Source organism: Sus scrofa, chromosome 1, assembly GCF_000003025.6.
Source record: "Sus scrofa isolate TJ Tabasco breed Duroc chromosome 1, Sscrofa11.1, whole genome shotgun sequence".
Taxonomy (NCBI): domain Eukaryota; kingdom Metazoa; phylum Chordata; class Mammalia; order Artiodactyla; family Suidae; genus Sus; species Sus scrofa.
The window spans coordinates 270,310,325-270,327,108 of NC_010443.5; the positions used below are offsets into that span (position 1 = coordinate 270,310,325).

The window sequence follows — 16,784 nt, forward strand, 5'->3', positions numbered from 1 at the left end:
GCTCCTCCGGGTCCACCGTGGCAGGAAGTCCTGACCTTGGGAATGCGAGGTCATGAAGAGCAAATGAGGGGCCTGGGGCAGCTGGGGTGTCTGGGACAGACCTCCTCCTCTTTGCTCCAGGGAGATGGGGTGTCCCCTGCCTTCTGATGATGAGCAGCGGGGTTTGGCAATGCTTGGGGAGCAGGCACTGGGCCTTACACGGCAGTGGGGGCAGTGCCACCTGGCTTGTTGGAGGGGCCGACGAAATGGGAGCAACTCTGTTTCTGCTGCTGACTTGCTGTGTGACTTTGAGCCAGCCTCTCTCCCTCTCTGGGCCTCCCAGAGCCCTATCAATCCACAGAGGAGCGGGAGTCTATCAGTGGTTCTCTAAGGATCTGCACGGAGTTCTCAGGTTCTTTCCAGGGTCCCTGAGGCTCAGGAAGAAGATGCCGGACCCCTCTCTCTTTGTGGGTTCATTCATTCATTCATTCAGCTCGCTGGACATTTCCTGAGCCCCCCCCCCCGGGCCAGGCATCGGGCGCCATGGTGTCAGGGAATTCACTGTCAGGTGGGGGACACAGCCTGGAGGCAAACCTGATGCAGTGTGGTTCTTGCTGTGCTGGGGACAGTCAAGGGAAGGGGACAGGTGAGCAGGGCCCCCCTTGGGGGGGTCTGGGCGGGTTTCCTGGGACCTGGTGGCTGAGAGGATTAGCCAGATGAGGAGAAGGGCGATGTGTTTTGCAGGCAGAGGGACTTGCAGGTCCACAGGCTTGGAGGCCAGATGGCAGAGCAAGCTGTAGACAGTGCGACTGGGTGTGGGATGCAGGTGGGGGAGGTTGGCTAGAGGAGGCTGGGGTGACCCTTCACGATGGGCCTTGCCTGGTGGGGATGGCGCTGCTGCTAATGGCACCCAGGGGGCTGCGGCCCCGCAGTGACAGTGACAGCCTCTGCAGGGGAAACCGGACAGGCCCCCTGAAAGCTCCCCACCAAGGCAGCCTCCCTGCACCCACCTGCTGAGCCCACCGCAGGCGCTCAAAGTGCTGACAGCTCCCAGCGAGCACGCCCCGTCGAGGCAGCCCCACCTCCGTCCCCCTCCACCAGGCCAGGAGTGGCTCTGGGTGCCTTTTTTTCTCCTTTATTGTTTCTAATAATCTTTTAGACTCACTCAAGTAACACAGCCATTGTGGGGGGTGGGGGGAAGGTCTGGGGGAACATGCCAGGGGAGGGGAATGGCCCCATCCGGACCTCCAGGGCTGGCTGTGCCCACACATGGGTCCCCTCCTCCTGCCCAGGCCCCCAGGTCTGGACTCCTCCCTGGTTCTGGGTCCTGCCTTGCTCCTTTCTGACCTCTGGCCTCAGTCACTTAGCCCCAGAATTCCCCAGGCTCCCTCTTTCTGGTGCCCTGCGTGTGTCCCTTGCTCAGCCCAGGCCCCTGAGACGGTTCTCTGACGGGAGGGGGGACAGTGGCTTCTCCACACACTCCTTCTGTTTGGTCCCCAGTCACGGCACCACCAGCAATTCTCTGGACATGACGGGCAGCGTGGAGTCTTCTCGGGTGCCCTGGGTGGGCCCAAGGACCTTGGGGCAGGCGGGGACGTCCTTGGCAAGCCCGTGTCTCTGAGTGTCAGGCCCCGTCAGCCGTCTGCGTCAAACCCTGCCTTGGCTCCAGTCTGGGCTGCGAAGACGTGCACATCTCCCCGTGTCGGAGCCTCCGTTTCCTCATCTTTACTTATTTATTTATTTGGTCTTTTTTTTTTTTTGAGGGCTGTGCCTGCAGCATATGGACGTTCCCAAGCTATCAGTTGAATTGGAGCTACAGCTGCCGGCCTATGTCACAGCCACAGCAATGCCAGATCCAAGCCACGTCTGCCACCTGCATCACAGCTCACGGCAACGCTGGATCCTTAACCCACTGAGAAAGGCCAGGGATCAAACACACATCCTCATGGAATCTAGTCGGGTTCATTACCGCTGAGCCACGACGGGAACTCCAGTTTCCTCATCTTTAAAATGGGCTTCATGGAGTTCCTGCTGTGGCTCAGAAGTAATGAGCCCAACTGGTATCCATGAGGACGCAGGTTTGATCCCCGGCCTTGCTCAGTGGGTTAGGGATCCGGCGTTGCTGTGAGCTGTGGTGTAGGTCACAGACATGGCTTGGATCTGGCATTGCTGTGGCTGTGGTGTAGGCTGGCAGCTACAGCTCTGATTCGAACCCTAGCCCGGGAACCTCCATATGCTATAGGTGCACCCCCCAAAAAAAAATATAAAGTAAAATAAGATAGGCTTCATCGTAAGTACTTGGCTCATGGGGCTGTTATGGGCGTTCCAGGAGAATGAGATTTGCAGTGTTTCTGGCAGGGAGAGGCCCAGCGGAGGTCGTAGCTGGTAGCGGGTAACAGCCAATCAATCCTTCTCTCTAGCCTCCCTTTGTGCTGGGAATCCTCCTCCAAGGAATGTGTGGCCCGACTGGAATTGCCGAGCCACATGCAGGAGCCAACTTGTGAAGTGATTTAAAGAAACATACACTAAAAATCATGATATTGGTTATTATTATTATTATTTTGGCTTTTTTAGGGCCACACCTGTGGCATATAGAGGTTCCCAGGCTAAGGGCTGAATTGGAGCTGTAGCCGCCGACCTACAGCAATGCTGTACCCCAGCCGCATCTGCGACCTACACCACAGCTCACGGCAACGCCGGATCCTTAACCCCCTGAACAAGGCTGGGGATTGAACCCGTGTCCTCATGGATACCAGTTGGGTTCATTAAGTGCTGAACCATGACGGGAACTCCAACATTGATTTGTTTTTATGTCTAGCCCTGTGCCAAGGATGCTACGTCATCATCTTACCCAGTCCCCACAGGATGGGTGCAATAGCTCTTCCTGTTTATAGAGGAGGAGGGTTAGGCTCAGAGAGGCGGAGGCACTTGCCTGAGGATGCACAGCAAGCAAGTGGCAGAACCTGGCTTTGGGCTTCGAAGCCCTGTTGCCCTCAGCTGGCCGGGTATCTGAGTGTCCTGTGGTGGGCACTGGGAATGCCGTGTGGACAGGTCGCACTGGAAGCCACGAGCTTGCTGGGCTGCTGTTTACACAGTTCCCTGGGAACAGAGGCAGGGGAGCGGGTGTGTGCACGCTGGGGGGTGCAGTCATGTGGGAGGAGCCAGCTGCCAGCCCCATATGGTGGCTCTGCCCACCAGCACCACCAGCATTGCCAGCCTGCCTGGCTCTGTAGTGCCGGGAGGGGCTCAGTGGAGAAGGTGGGGGAGGTGGGAGTGCCTCGTGCGAGAGAGAGCGAGGCTTCAGGGAGGCTGTTCGTTTGAGTTTGGCTTTAGTCCCCTGGGTGGAACGGGGGGCTGAGTGGCCAAGTGACTCTTATCCTCCTGGTACAGACGAGGCTCAGAGAGGTCTAGCCACCTGTCCCAGGTCACACAGCCAGCAAGAGGCAGAGGTGGGATGAGCCCCCTGCCTGTGGTGTCCAGGTCTGGGCTCCCAAGCCCAGGTGGCACTGTCTGTCTGGACAGGCACTCAGAGTCTCCTGGGTCCGGGGCCCAAGCTCTCAGCAGGTGGGCGTGATGCTGGCGTTTCTTTTACTCTCTCACCTGGTCTCTATTTCCAGGTACAAAGGCTTCATCAAGGACTGCCCCAGTGGGCAGCTGGACGCGGCGGGCTTCCAGAAGATCTACAAGCAGTTCTTCCCGTTTGGAGACCCCACTAAGTTCGCCACGTTTGTTTTCAATGTCTTTGATGAAAACAAGGTGAGCTGGAGATTGACGGGCTGCACCAGCCGGAGCCTCCCCTTCCTGAGGCAGCCTGCTTCCCGGGTACCCGCAGCGTCTCCACACCCACGCGCACCTGCTGATGTTCCCTCTGCAGAAGGAACAACCACGTGTGCACTCACACACACACATACACACACAAATGCACGCTTGCATATACAAAGATGCATACAAATGTACGTGTGCACAAACACGAACACACGTGCACTCATGTAACATACAAATGCATGCATGTGTGTACATTGCATAAACTCACACATGTACAAGGCACCCACAGAGATACATGTGTGCACATGCCTATTGTGCACAGACATGTGTGTACACACCCATGCACACATAGGTACGCCTTGACCTTTTTCTTTTTCTTTTTTTGCTTTTAGGGCTGCACCTGCGCCATATGGAGATTCCCAGGCCAGGGGTCGAATCGGAGCTACAGCTGCCAGCCGACACTAGAGCCACAGCAATGCGGGATCCGAGCCGCGTCTGCAACCTACACCACAGCTCATGGCAACGCCGGATCCTTAACCCACAGAGCAAGGCCGGGGATCGAACCCACATCCTCATGGATACTAGTTGGGTTTGTTACCACTGAGCCACCATGGGAACTCCTTGACTCTTTTCTTACAAAGCGCAAAAGGCAAGTGTCTTCAGGAATGATGACAGGATTTATAATCATAACTTGTATTTACTGAACATTTTCTATGTACTAAGGCCTTTATGTGGATTGTTTGTAGCGAGACCTTAACAAGCAACTACCTGTAAAGGATGCCTTTTAAATGCCCCCATTTTGCAGATGAGGAAACTGAGAATCCCATAATGTGGCATCGTTGATGCCCAAGCATCGTGTTTTCGAGGCTTGTCTGGGTTGGAGTCTGTCCCCTCCTGGTGACAGACGCCCTGACGGGTGGCAGGTCCACCGCTGAGGCATCCGTGGTTCTCCGGCCTCGGTCCCACACCGGCGTTTTTCCTGGCTCCCTGGTGTTCACGGTGGACTTAGTGTAACTTGTTTCTACACTCCGTGTTGTTGGGCGTGTGGGTTGTTTCTACTCGGTCACGCCCTGGCTTTCTCCGCAGGTGGCCCCTGCTGACGGCCACCCTGCCTGGCCCTGGGAAGAACTCTGTCCTCTCCAAGCCTCAGTTTCCTTATCGGCAAAACAAATAGGATCGGACAGTCCAGAGCCCCACCTTCTAAAGCCTCTGTGCCTGTGGTTCAAGGCCAAGGGTCTGAGAGAGGGGATTCTGGGCGGCTCCTGCCCAGAGAGGGTCACGGGCGCTGGGGGTGCCTCTTCCTCCCGCCAGATGTGGAGTCAAGCTCTCCCTCTGGCCTTACCCTGTCCCTCCTGCCTGGTCGGTCCCATTTCTGGCCCTCCCCTCCCCCTCCTTCCCCATCCCTCACCCCTGCGTCTGCTTAGCTACCTGCTTCTGCCCATCACCACCTGCCCAAGGTGCGTCCTGACCGGGCAGCTCAGCATTTACCCCCATCCCTCTCTCCCTGCCGCAGGACGGGCGGATTGAGTTCTCCGAGTTCATCCAGGCGCTGTCGGTGACCTCGAGGGGAACCCTGGACGAGAAGCTGCGGTGTAAGTCCTGCCCGCTGGGCTCCGTCGGGCGGCCGCTGGGTCGTCCTGGGCTGGAGGGAGGCCAAATCTCTGGGCCAGGCCGTCTGTCCAGGACTGAGGGTGGCACAGACGTCCTGCCCTTCCAGGTCGGAGGTGGTTTCCTGGAGGCGGCCAGGCGGGTGGACAGATGGGGCAGGAGCACAGGGCATTCTCGAAGGTGCACCTGGCGCCGGGCAGCGTGCGGTTCAGACCCGGTTCCAGGGCTGGATCCAGCACTCGGGAGGCTGTTTGGATGACTGACGGCGTGTGTCCATTTACTGGTTCACCTAACAGTTATTGACCTAACGTGGCCTCATGTCTGTGCTGGGCTGGAGGCCCGGAATCCACAGGTGTATGAGATCGAGGGGCACCTGCTCTCGTGGCTGTCCCTGTAGCTCAGGGACTTTATCCAAAAGAGCCCATAAAACTGCAGCCGGGGCTGGAAGAGGGAGGTGTGAGCCGATCAGAGAGGAACTGACCCTGTTATGAGTTGGGAGCCGAGCTGGGAAGGGTGAAGCTGGCAGGGGGTCGGGGGGCGGGAAGAGGGTTCCAGGCAGGGGATCAGCATGTGCGAGGCCTGAGGAGGGTCGAGAGAAGGCTACTGGGGGAGAGGCTGCACCCGTGCTGGCGCGAGAGGGGATCTAGCAGGAAGATGAAAGCAGCTGGGCCGGGATTCACTTCCCACTGAGACAACTTCACCGCATCGCATCGGCACCGAGAAAGCACTGCAATTTCTTTCTTTCTCTTTTTAGGAATAAAAGAGGATTTTATTTATGCCAAAGCTCCTCCCCCCTCCCTAGGCATATTATTTTCTTTTCCAAGTTGACCCTAGCTGGATCCAGCATAGTTGTGGAAAGGGGGTGGGCCGAGAGGAGGCAGAGGCAGGGGTGGGGAAGGAGAGGGGTGGCTTTAGGGCTGCTCCTGGGCTCCCTTCTGTCTCTCAGCATCAGCCTCCGAGGCCTCAGCTCTTACAGACCCAGCCCCCTCGGTTTATGTTTTGGCTGTGCCTGCGGCCTATGAAAGTTCCCAGGCCAGGGATCGAACCTGCACCACAGCAGTGACCCAAGCTGCTGCAGTGACAAGGCCAGATCCTTAACCCGCTGCACCACAAGAGAGCTCTGCCCCCTCCTTTTTACATTTACGCTTTTTCAGTAACTAGGTGACATGGTGTGTGTGTGTGTCCCCTGTCTGTCTTGGCGGGATGAATAACGGGGCTGTTGGCGGGGTGCCGAGGGGAGGGGGAGCGGCCGCCAGCCCAGCCCCGGATCAGGGCTCACTCGCCCTGGCTGCTTGACTGCAGGGGCCTTCAAGCTCTACGACTTGGATAACGACGGCTACATCACCAGGAACGAGATGCTGGACATTGTGGATGCCATTTACCAGATGGTGGTGAGAGGCCTGGGCCCTGGGGGTGTGGGGGTGGGGGCAGCAGCAGGGCATCAAACTCAGCGATGGGGCCTGGCCCAGAGGCGGCATCCCCACGCGGCCGCCCTCCTGCCTGGGGTGGGAGCTGGCAAGTGAGGGTCACTGCCTGGGGTTGCTCTGTGCCTCTTGGGGGAGGGCGGGGGCTGCTGATGGGGCTGGTCCAGAGCAGAGGGCGGATGGGGGCACGGCAGGGAGTGGGAGGGAGACGCAGTCTTCACCTGGAACCAGTTCAGGTCTGGGGGGCATGGTTGGGGGCCAAGGGCCCAGAGGGCAGAGGGCCAGGAGCCGGCCCCACCTCGCCTGTCCCCGACAGGGCAACACCGTGGAGCTGCCAGAGGAGGAGAACACCCCCGAGAAAAGGGTGGACCGGATCTTTGCCATGATGGACAAGGTGAGACCCCTGGTGTGATGGCCACTGGTCCAGCCCGCAGACATGCAGGGTTTTAAGTCAGTTCGTCCAACCCTTTTTCCTTAACTCAGCTTCTTAACCTTTTCAGTTTTTGCCACAGACCCCTTTGACATTCTGGAGAAGCTGTCTCAGAATGTTTTTAAGTGCATCAGATAACATTCGTAGGGTCAAAAAGAAAGCTATTTTGGAAGAGACTTATCCCATTTTTTTTGGCCACACCTGTGGCATGTGAAAGTTCCCGGGCCTGGGATTGAACCGGTACCATAGCAGTGACCTGAGCTGCTGCAGTGACACCACCAGATCCTTAACCTTCTGTGCCACAAGAGAATGCCTCAAAATATTTTTTAAAAAGTATTTGTGATGTGGTTTTATATGAGCTGCTTCTTCTTTTTTTTTTTTCTTTTGTCTTTTTAGGGCCGCATCCGCGGCATGTGGAGGTTCCCAGGCTGGGGTCTAATCAGAGCTGTAGCCGCTGGCCTACACCACAGCCACAGCAACGCCAGATCCGAACTGTGTCTTCGACCTACACCACAGCTCATGGCAACGCCAGATCCGTAACCCACTGAGAGAGGCCAGGGATTGAACCTGCAACCTCATGGTTCCTAGTCGGATTCGTTTCCGCTGCACCACGATGACGGGAACTCCCTTTTTTTTGTCTTTTTAGGGCCGCACCTGCGGCATATGGAGGTTCCCAGGCTAGGGGTCTAATCGGAGCTGTAGCTGCCAGCCTACACCACAGCCACAGAAACAAGGGATCCGAGCCACATCTGCTACCTGCACCACAGCTCACGGCAACGCTGGGTCCTTAACCCACTGAGCGAGGCCAGGGATCGAACCCACAACCTCATGGTTCCTAGTCAGATTCGTTAACCACTGAGCCACAACGGTGGCTGATAAGGTTGAGTGGTGGGTTTAACCAGCCCGAATTTCAAAGTGCTGATCTGTCTTCTTGATGCTTTGCAGCAGCTGTGATGTGTTACAAAAATGCTGTGATCTCCACAGCTGACAAAGTCACAGGTACTTCTGGTTCCATGGGGGATTGTCACCTAGATTCATTATGGAAGGAAGCGCTAAATTTCAGTTAGATGTTAGTGAAAAGAAAGACCTCCTTTTTCCCTATTTTAGTTCACAGACCTGCTGAATTCTATCCAAAGACCCCAGGTTAAGAAAGCCTTCTTTTTTTTTTTTTTTTGTCTTTTTAGGGCTGCACCCACGGCTTATGGAGGTTCCTAGACGAGGGGTCGAATCAGAGCTATAGCTGCCGGCCTACACCACAGCAAGAGCAACGTGGGCTCTGAGCCGCATCTTCAACCTACACCACAGCTCATGGCAACGCTGGGTCCTTAATCCACTGAGCAAGGCCAGGGATCGAACCTTCGGCCTCATGGATACTAGTTGGGTTCATTAACCACTGAGCCATGACGAGAACTCTAAGAAAGCCTTCTTTCTAAACGCCAGATCCTCAACCCACTGGGCAAGGCCAGGGATCGAACCCACAACCTCATCGTTCCTAGTCGGATTCGTTAACCACTGAGCCACGATGGGAACTCCCTCTATCAAACTTTTTTAAAAACCTGGAATCACTTTGTTTGAAATGGGAATTTGATATTCTGATGGTAAGGAAGCCTGGTATTGCTTGCCTTAATTAAGTAAAAGAACACAAATGACAGTGACCTTGGGTTTATTATGACATGCTGGCTGGGTACAGGTGCTTGCCCTGGAAGCTATGAGCCTGAAGCCTTACTTTCTTACTTGAAAAAAAAAAAAATGAGATCAGCCCATGTCAGAGACACGCAGGCTCAGACGGCGCTGAGCTCCTGGTCAGAATCAACAGGCGTGTCCACAGAGTGTGCAGCAAAGAACATGAACTTTGCCGCGGAGCTGGCGGGGTCGTTCAAAGTTTTTAACACCCAAAGTGTGAAATCTACCCCCGCCCCCAATTCAGACCTCCCTTATTTTAGGAAGCAAAGCCCACGCTGGAGTCAGACCGGGCCCAAAGCTGGCTTCCCTGGTTAGCAGCCAGGGAACCCTGGGTAGGTGACTGAGCCTCCCCTATAAAAGGGTGATAGGAGCGGTCCCTCTCCTTGATGGCTCTGAGGACCCCGGAGAGCAGGCGTCCTTGGTGACGAGCGGGGCACTCGGCGTCGACACTGTTGTTGGAACCCTCGTCACTCTCTCCGTCTCTGGGGGCTGGACGTGGGGTCGGTGGTCTCTAAGGCCTTTTTCTTTTGCACTCATGGGTTTCCTTGCAAGATGCTTCAGGGGACGGGACGCTGGCCCAAACCCTTTCCTCCCACAGGAGACCCACTAAAGCCCCTCTACATGGCTTCCGTCCAGCCTGCTAGCCGGTCTCCCGGGGTCCAGGGTTGCGTGCTCCAGGAACGGCTTAAATGCCCTTCCAAAGGTGACCCCAGAGACGTGCATCAGGCTCTCGGCCCTGTGGGATTAACCGCCCTTTCAGGGCATGAACAGCAGTGATGGGGCGATTCCGGTCTGCCAAGCACTGTGCACAGCTTGAGCTCAAGGAGTGCTCGCCCCCGTGCCCTGAAGAAGCCGTGCCACTTTGTGCAATCCCCAGACGAGGAAAGCAGGGCCCAGAGAGGTGGGTGGTGTGGCCAAGGTCACCCAGGCTGCATGGGCCCGGGTCTGTCCACGCCTGACTCCTCTCCCCTGGTGAAGGGCGTTGCCTCCCGCCTGACCACCCTCGCTTGGGACCAGCCCTGGGCTGGGCTTGAGGAGGGAGCATCCAGGGCCCAGGCCCCTGTCCCTTCACCTCCAGCCTCCTCTCTCTGCTTGCAGAACGCCGACGGGAAGCTGACGCTGCAGGAGTTCCAGGAAGGCTCCAAGGCAGACCCGTCCATCGTGCAGGCGTTGTCCCTCTATGACGGGCTGGTATAGTCCAAGGCCCAGAGTGGGGTGAGTGGAAGGGGGTGTGGGGCGTGGTGGGGGGTGCTGGGGGCAAACCCAGCCACAGGACACCTAGGGTTTCCTGGGGGTGCTTGGGGGTCTGCCCAGTTGGAGCCTCCATAGTAGGGAGAGACCAGGAGGCAGGGTCTTCAGATCAGCCAGGGCTCCTCTGTTTTTGTCATTTGAATGGTACCCAGCTTCCGGAGTTCCCTTGTGGCTCAGTGGGTTAAGGATCTGGCATTGTCACTGCTGTGGCTTTGGTTACAGCCTTGGTGCAGGTTCGACCCCTGGCCCAGGAATTTCTGCATGCCTTGGGCTGCAGCCAAAATAATAATAATAATAATAATAATAATAATATACTCTTCTTTGATCTTTTTTTTTTTTTTTTTTTTGGCTGCCTGCACAGCATGTGGAAGTTCCCAGGCCAGGGATCGAACCCACGCCACAACTGTGACCATGCTGGATCCTTAACCTGCTGAGCCCGCAGGAAACTCCTCATAGACCCAGATTCAGCCTGAGAGTTGACTTGAAAACCCATTGAAAATCACAGTTCTCGGCCAGGGCCAGGGTCCTGGGCAAAGAGGGCTTTCTCCTTCCTCCCTCCTCTGTCTGGGTGGCTGAAGACCTCAGCTCCTGGCTCTCTTGCTCAGTAGCTCAAACGGAGTTTCTTGTCTCACCCACTTGGATCTGCTGGATGATAACACGCCCACAGAGGCGTCTGTCTGCTGGCAGAGAACTAACCCCTGGGGTCCTGTCCAGCTAGAAACACTGTCGTAGGTGTCTTGTGGTGGATGAATGATGCTTTCTGCTGATTTATATCTAAGAGGAGAACTGTTGGGATGTAGAATACGTGTATGTTTAACTTTAGAGATACTACCAGACCGTCTTCCAACGTGGTGGTACCATCTCCGACTCCCACTCATGTCCTGTGAGTCCGCCAATTGCTCCACAGCCTTGCCAACAATGTTGGATGGTCTCTGTCTTTTAAAATTTCAGCCATCTGGGTGGGCGTGTGGGAATAGCTTGTGGTCACCTTAATTTGCATTTCTCTGATGATTGCTGAGGTCGGGCCCCTTGGCGCCTGTGCATCCCTCATTTTATCGTCATCTTTTGGGAAGCGCTGTCTTAGTTAAATCTGTTGCTCTGTACTGTGGTACTGCAATGCAGCAGCTGAGAAGAACAAACATCGGGAATGTGGGTACAGCTTTACTGGGAGCCTTTGACTTAAGGTCTCCCATGAAGATGCTGTCAAGCTGTCAGGAGGGTGACCGACCACCCCAGTTTGTCCAGGACTGTCCTGGATTTAGCGCTGCAAGTCCCATGTCCTGGGAAACCCCTCTGTCTCAGGTAAACTGGGACAGTAATGATCAGCTGTTGGCCAGGGCTGCAGTCTCATCTGAAGTCTTGGCTGGTGCTGATCCCCTCCTAATCACACTCGTTTGCTGTGGCAGCCTTGCCATGTGGCCTGCTGCACAGGGCTGCCCAGCAAGCTTCCCCCAGGGTGAGCTTCCTAGGAGGGAGGGAGAGAAAGAGAACCCAGAATGAAAGCACAGTCTTTTTATAACCTAATCTTGGGACGCAGCATCTCATCACTTCTTTTTCAAGAATGCCTTGGTTACTTTAGGCTATTTGCATTTCTATGTATGTTTTAGAAACGACTTATAAATGTCCTCACACACACACACACACACACACACACACACAAGCTGAGGATTTGATTGGGATTGAGTTGAATCTACAGTTCAGTTTGGGGGAGAATTTTGGCATCTTTAGAACATTGACTCTTCCAGTCCATGAACATGGTATATCTCTGTTTATTTCAGTCTCTAAAATTTTTTTCTGTATAACATTTTGCCGTTTTTGGCTAAAAGGTCTTTCACATCTTTTAGTAGGTTTATTTGTAGGTATTTGATGGTTTTGATGGTATTTTAAATAGTAATTTTACAGTTATGTTTTCTGTTTGTTTTCTGGTTTATCTAAATTCAATCTTTTTTTTTTAAATTGATCATATGGCTATGGTCTTGCTAACATCATTTATTTAATCTAAGGGTTTGCCTTTGATTCTTTTGGGTTTTCTGTGTTTTATTTCTTCCTTTCCTATACCTCTGCCTTTTGTTCCTTTTTCCTGCTTCCTTGCCCTAGTTGGGCTCTCCAGTTGCATAGGAGTAATGAAGGTGAGCATTCTTGTCTCACTCTGGATTGTGGGGGGAAGCTTTCAATAATTTACCATTAGTTAGGATGTTCATTATAAGTCTTTTGTAGATAGATTTTTATCAGATTTAGGAAGTTTCCTTCTTTTCTAGTTTGCTAATTACAGTTTTTAAAAGTCATGAATGATTTTGAATTTTATCAAAAACACTTTCTGCATTCATCAAGGTGTTTATATGGCTCCCCCACCCCCCCACTTTTTGTTGTTAGTAAGTTACACTGATTGCTTTTTCATGCGAAGCTACCCATGATGTGTTCTTAGGTATCATCAGATTTGATTTGCTGATATTTTGCTTAGGAAGGCTGTCCTGAAGCGTCTAGTGTTGCTCGTATTTTACACAAGGCATCCTTTTTCATGGAAGAGACATTAGAAGACATGTTTAAAAAGAAAACCTCAAATAAGAAGTTTATTTTTTAAAAAACCTTCTTATATAACCCAGAAATAACCACTGTGAACATTTTGTGTCCAGAGTGATTCAGAAAGAATTGAACACTTACAAAAACTTAATACTCAGTAACTAGGTCACATAGGAACATATAATCAAACCAATTTGTAAGGGAACTGTGACAGTTATTTCTATAATCTTAGAAACACTCGGTTTGCAGCTCTGGGTCCCATGGTGCATACTGATCCATTGTCTAATTTTTCAGAGCCCCCTTTTGTGAATTAGCAGCAGTAGCCTCATTGGCAACTGTCATATGACAGCTGCTTTATTTCCTCCAGGCCATGGAAAAGTGGTTCAAACATAGGTTCTTGATGTCTCCCCCCAAGGAAAACTCATATGGTGTAATTCGTCCCTTTAAAGGGTGTGATTATTTTTGAATCACCCTATTTGTTTTTGTCTCACAGTTTCCTATGATTATGTTTGTGTTTCTTCAGCAGCAGTGAATTCATAACCATATGTTATTGGTTTTTTTTTTTTTTTTTTTTTTTTTTTTTGTCTTTTTGCTATTTCTTTGGGCCGCTCCCGCGGCATATGGAGGTTCCCAGGCTAGGGGTCTAATCGGAGCTGTAGCCACTGGCCTACGCCAGAGCCACAGCAACGCAGTATCCGAGCCGCGTCTGCAACCTACACCACAGCTCACGGCAACGCCGGATCGTTAACCCACTGAGCAAGGGCAGGGACCGAACCCGCAACCTCATGGTTCCTAGTCGGATTCGTTAACCACTGCGCCACGATGGGAACTCCGGTTTTTTTTTTTTTTTAATGAACAACTTATAGGAAACATTTGTTTTTCCTTTTGGAGACACAGCACTACAAGAGATTTTTAACACGTTTTACCCAGCTTGGCTTAACGTTCACATGCTGTTGTGTCCACACCGGATTTCCTTAGCACAATTTATGTAGACGTATAGCTTACCCTCGCCAGCAACACGTAGGCCAAGCAACACATCATTTCCATGACAAGCTTTTCAGGGTGGCAAGATCCCCTTTTCTATCACTCTTGCCGAAAATTGCCATCCTCTTTTTCTCAGACGTCCCTAAAGCCTGCCTGACGGTAATTATATCCAGTTTGTGTTCCATTGTTTTTGTGATTTATTTGCCTTCTTGGATTCCTCATGTATCGTAATTCTTAGATAAATTGCTGTTATATAATTCACTGAATTATTCAGGAACTGAGATCATGCATATTTTCTGCATCACTAAATGTTGTTGGAGATCATCACTTTTAACAGCTGCATAGTATTCCATTTATGGCTGGCCCATCACTTAACCAGTCTTGTAGTGTGGGGCACTTTGGTTGTTGGAAACTTGAGGGTGTATTAAAACAATTTTTATGATGGAAAGAGTGTCATGCAATAGTAGAGAGAATGTGTAACTCTCTGTACCCAACACTTAACTTCAACTTCAGAAACACCAACTCACAGCAGTCTTGTACCCTCTATACCCTCGCCCACACACCACCCACACTGAGTTGTTTTGAAGCAAATTCAAGACATCGTATCATTTCATATACAAATATTTCAAAACGTATTTCTAAAAGATAACGATTTGGAGTTCCCTGGTTACTCAGCAGGTTAAGGATTCAGTATCATCGCTGCTGTGGCGCAGGTTGGATCCCTGACCTGGGAACTCCCACATGCCACAGGCAGTGGCCAAAAAATCATCAATAATTCCGTAATAAACTCGCATCAGCATTTGATAGTCCAGTTACCGATTGTCTAATAATTTTTTTCACTTTGTTTACTGGAAGCAGAATCTGAATAAAGTCCATGGACGGCAATCGGTTGATAGGTCTCTTTCTTTAAATGTTATTTGATTGAAGTAGAATCGATTTGCAATGTCGGGTTAGTTTCTGCTGAACAGCAAAGTGATTCAGTTGTGTGTGTGTGTATGTATATATATATTTTTTTTTTTCATATTTTTCCATTATGGTTTGTCAGAGGATATTGAATATATTTCCCTGTGCTATATATACAGTAGGACCTTGCTGTTTATCCATTTATATGTAATAGTTTACATCTGCTGATTCCAAACTCCCACTCCGTCGCTTCCCTACCCCCTTGGCAACCACAAGTCTGTTCTGTCTATCTGTGCGTCTGTTTCTGTTTCATAGGTAAGTTCATCTGCGTCATATTTTAGATTCCATACATAAGTGATACCATATGGTATTTGTCTTCCTTTTTCTGAATTCATTTAGTAGGATAATCTCTAGCCCCGTCTATGCTGCTGTAAAGGGCATTATTTCATTCTTATGGCTGAGTAATATTCCATTGAATAATGGTATATATATATATATATATATCTATCTATCCCACGTCTTTACCTGTTCATCTGGCTTTTTTTTTTTTTTTTCCCTTTTTTGGGCCACACCCGCAACATATGGAAATTCCCAGCCTAGGGGTCAAATCAGAGCTGCAGCTGAGGTCTATGCCACAGCCACAGCAAGGCCAGATCCAAGCCGCATCCATGATTTTCATCGCACTTGCGGCAATGCCGGATCCTTAACCCACTGAGCGAGGCCAGGGATCAAACTCTCATCCTCATGGATATTAGTTGGGTTCTTAACCCGCTGAGCCACAGCGAGAACTCCTGTCTGTTCATCTGCTGATGAGCATTGAGGTTGCTTCCATGTCTTGGCGATTGTAAGCAGTGCTGCTGTGAACACGGGGGTGCACGGAGCTTCTCGAATTATAGTTTTGTCCGGTTATATGCCCAGGAGTGGGATCAGGGGGTCATATGACAACACTACTTTTGGTTTTTTTGAGGAATCCCCGTGCTATTTCCATCTTGCACCTGATAGGTGTCTTAGGCTTATTTTAATCAATACCTTTTCTCCTTCCCTTTCCTTCTTGTTGTTTGTAGACAAGCTCATTCTGCAGAGTCCCCCCAGTCTGGGATTTGCTGCCGGACCCCAGGGTCGTATTAACAGGCTCTCTGTTCCCTGTTCTCTGGAAATGGCAGTTGGTCTGCAGGCTGGCCCGGGGTTGTGTTTGGTCCCCTTTCCACCGGCTGCACCTGACGTTGGTAAAGTCAGCAGCATTGCTGATCGCTGCCCGCATCCATTCATTGCTTACAAGATGCAACCTGTGGACGTCCGAATAGTTTTTCCTTCCTTTTGGTGGGATTACTTCTACAAAGGGAAACTTCCTCTCATCAGCTGCTTGGTTACTTCGAGGCTTAGGGGGGTTTTTTTGGTTTGTTTTTTGTTTTAAAATAGATATCCTTTTTTCCCTTCTTCTTCTTTTTTTTTTTTTTTTTTTTTTTTTTTTTGTCTTTTTAGGGTTGCACCCTCAGCATATGGAAGTTCCCAAGCTAGGGGTTGAATCAGAGCTGTAGTTGCTGGCCTACACCCCAGCTCACAGCAACGCCAGATCATGAACCCACTGAGCAAGGCCAGGGATCAAACCTGCGTCCTCACCGTTACTAGTTGGGTTTGTTACCGCTGAGCTGCGATGGGAACTCCAAAATAGATATTCTTTAGAATAATTTAATTTATTTTATTTTTTATTTTTGTGTGTGTGCTTTTTAGGGCTGCACCCACGGCATATGGAGGTAACCAGGGCGAGGGGTTGAATCAGAGCAGGAACTGCCAGCCTACACCAAACCACAGCAAGGCAGGATCCTAGCCGTGTCTGCAACCTACACACCTCACGGCAAAGCCAGATCCTTAACCCACTGAGCGAGGCCATGGGTCAGACCTGCAACCTCAGTGGGATTTGCTTCTGCTGCGCCACAACAGGAACTCCAGAAAGTTTTTTTTTTTTAATTAAAGTATAGTTAATTTACAATGTTGTGCCAATTTCTTTTTTTTTTTAAATTTTTTATTATAGTTGACTTACAATGTTCTGTCAGTTTCTGTAGGACAGCAGAATGACCCAGTGACCCAATATATACGTTCTTTTTCTCAGATCCTCTCCCAAGAGATCAGACCCGCTTCCCTGTGCTGTACAGCAGGACCCCGTTACCAATCCATTCTCAGTGTACTAATCTGTCTCTACAAACCCTGGGTTTCCATCCGTCTTCCCCTCCTCCTCG

General features: G+C 51.4%; 1 protein-coding gene across 3 annotated transcripts in view; it reads left to right on the forward strand.

Moving 5' to 3' along the window:
* NCS1 (neuronal calcium sensor 1) overlaps nt 1-16,784 on the forward strand; it is a 60,405-nt gene that overhangs the window by 35,821 nt on the left and 7,800 nt on the right. For all 3 annotated transcript variants that reach the window (XM_003122241.5, XM_021070198.1, XM_021070205.1), the window contains exons 3-7: nt 3,597-3,735; nt 5,258-5,336; nt 6,655-6,743; nt 7,093-7,170; nt 9,988-10,104. In XM_003122241.5, coding sequence (XP_003122289.2) covers nt 3,597-3,735; nt 5,258-5,336; nt 6,655-6,743; nt 7,093-7,170; nt 9,988-10,086 — 484 coding nt within the window. In that variant the 3' untranslated portion in view covers nt 10,087-10,104. The remainder of the gene's footprint in view (nt 1-3,596; nt 3,736-5,257; nt 5,337-6,654; nt 6,744-7,092; nt 7,171-9,987; nt 10,105-16,784) is intronic.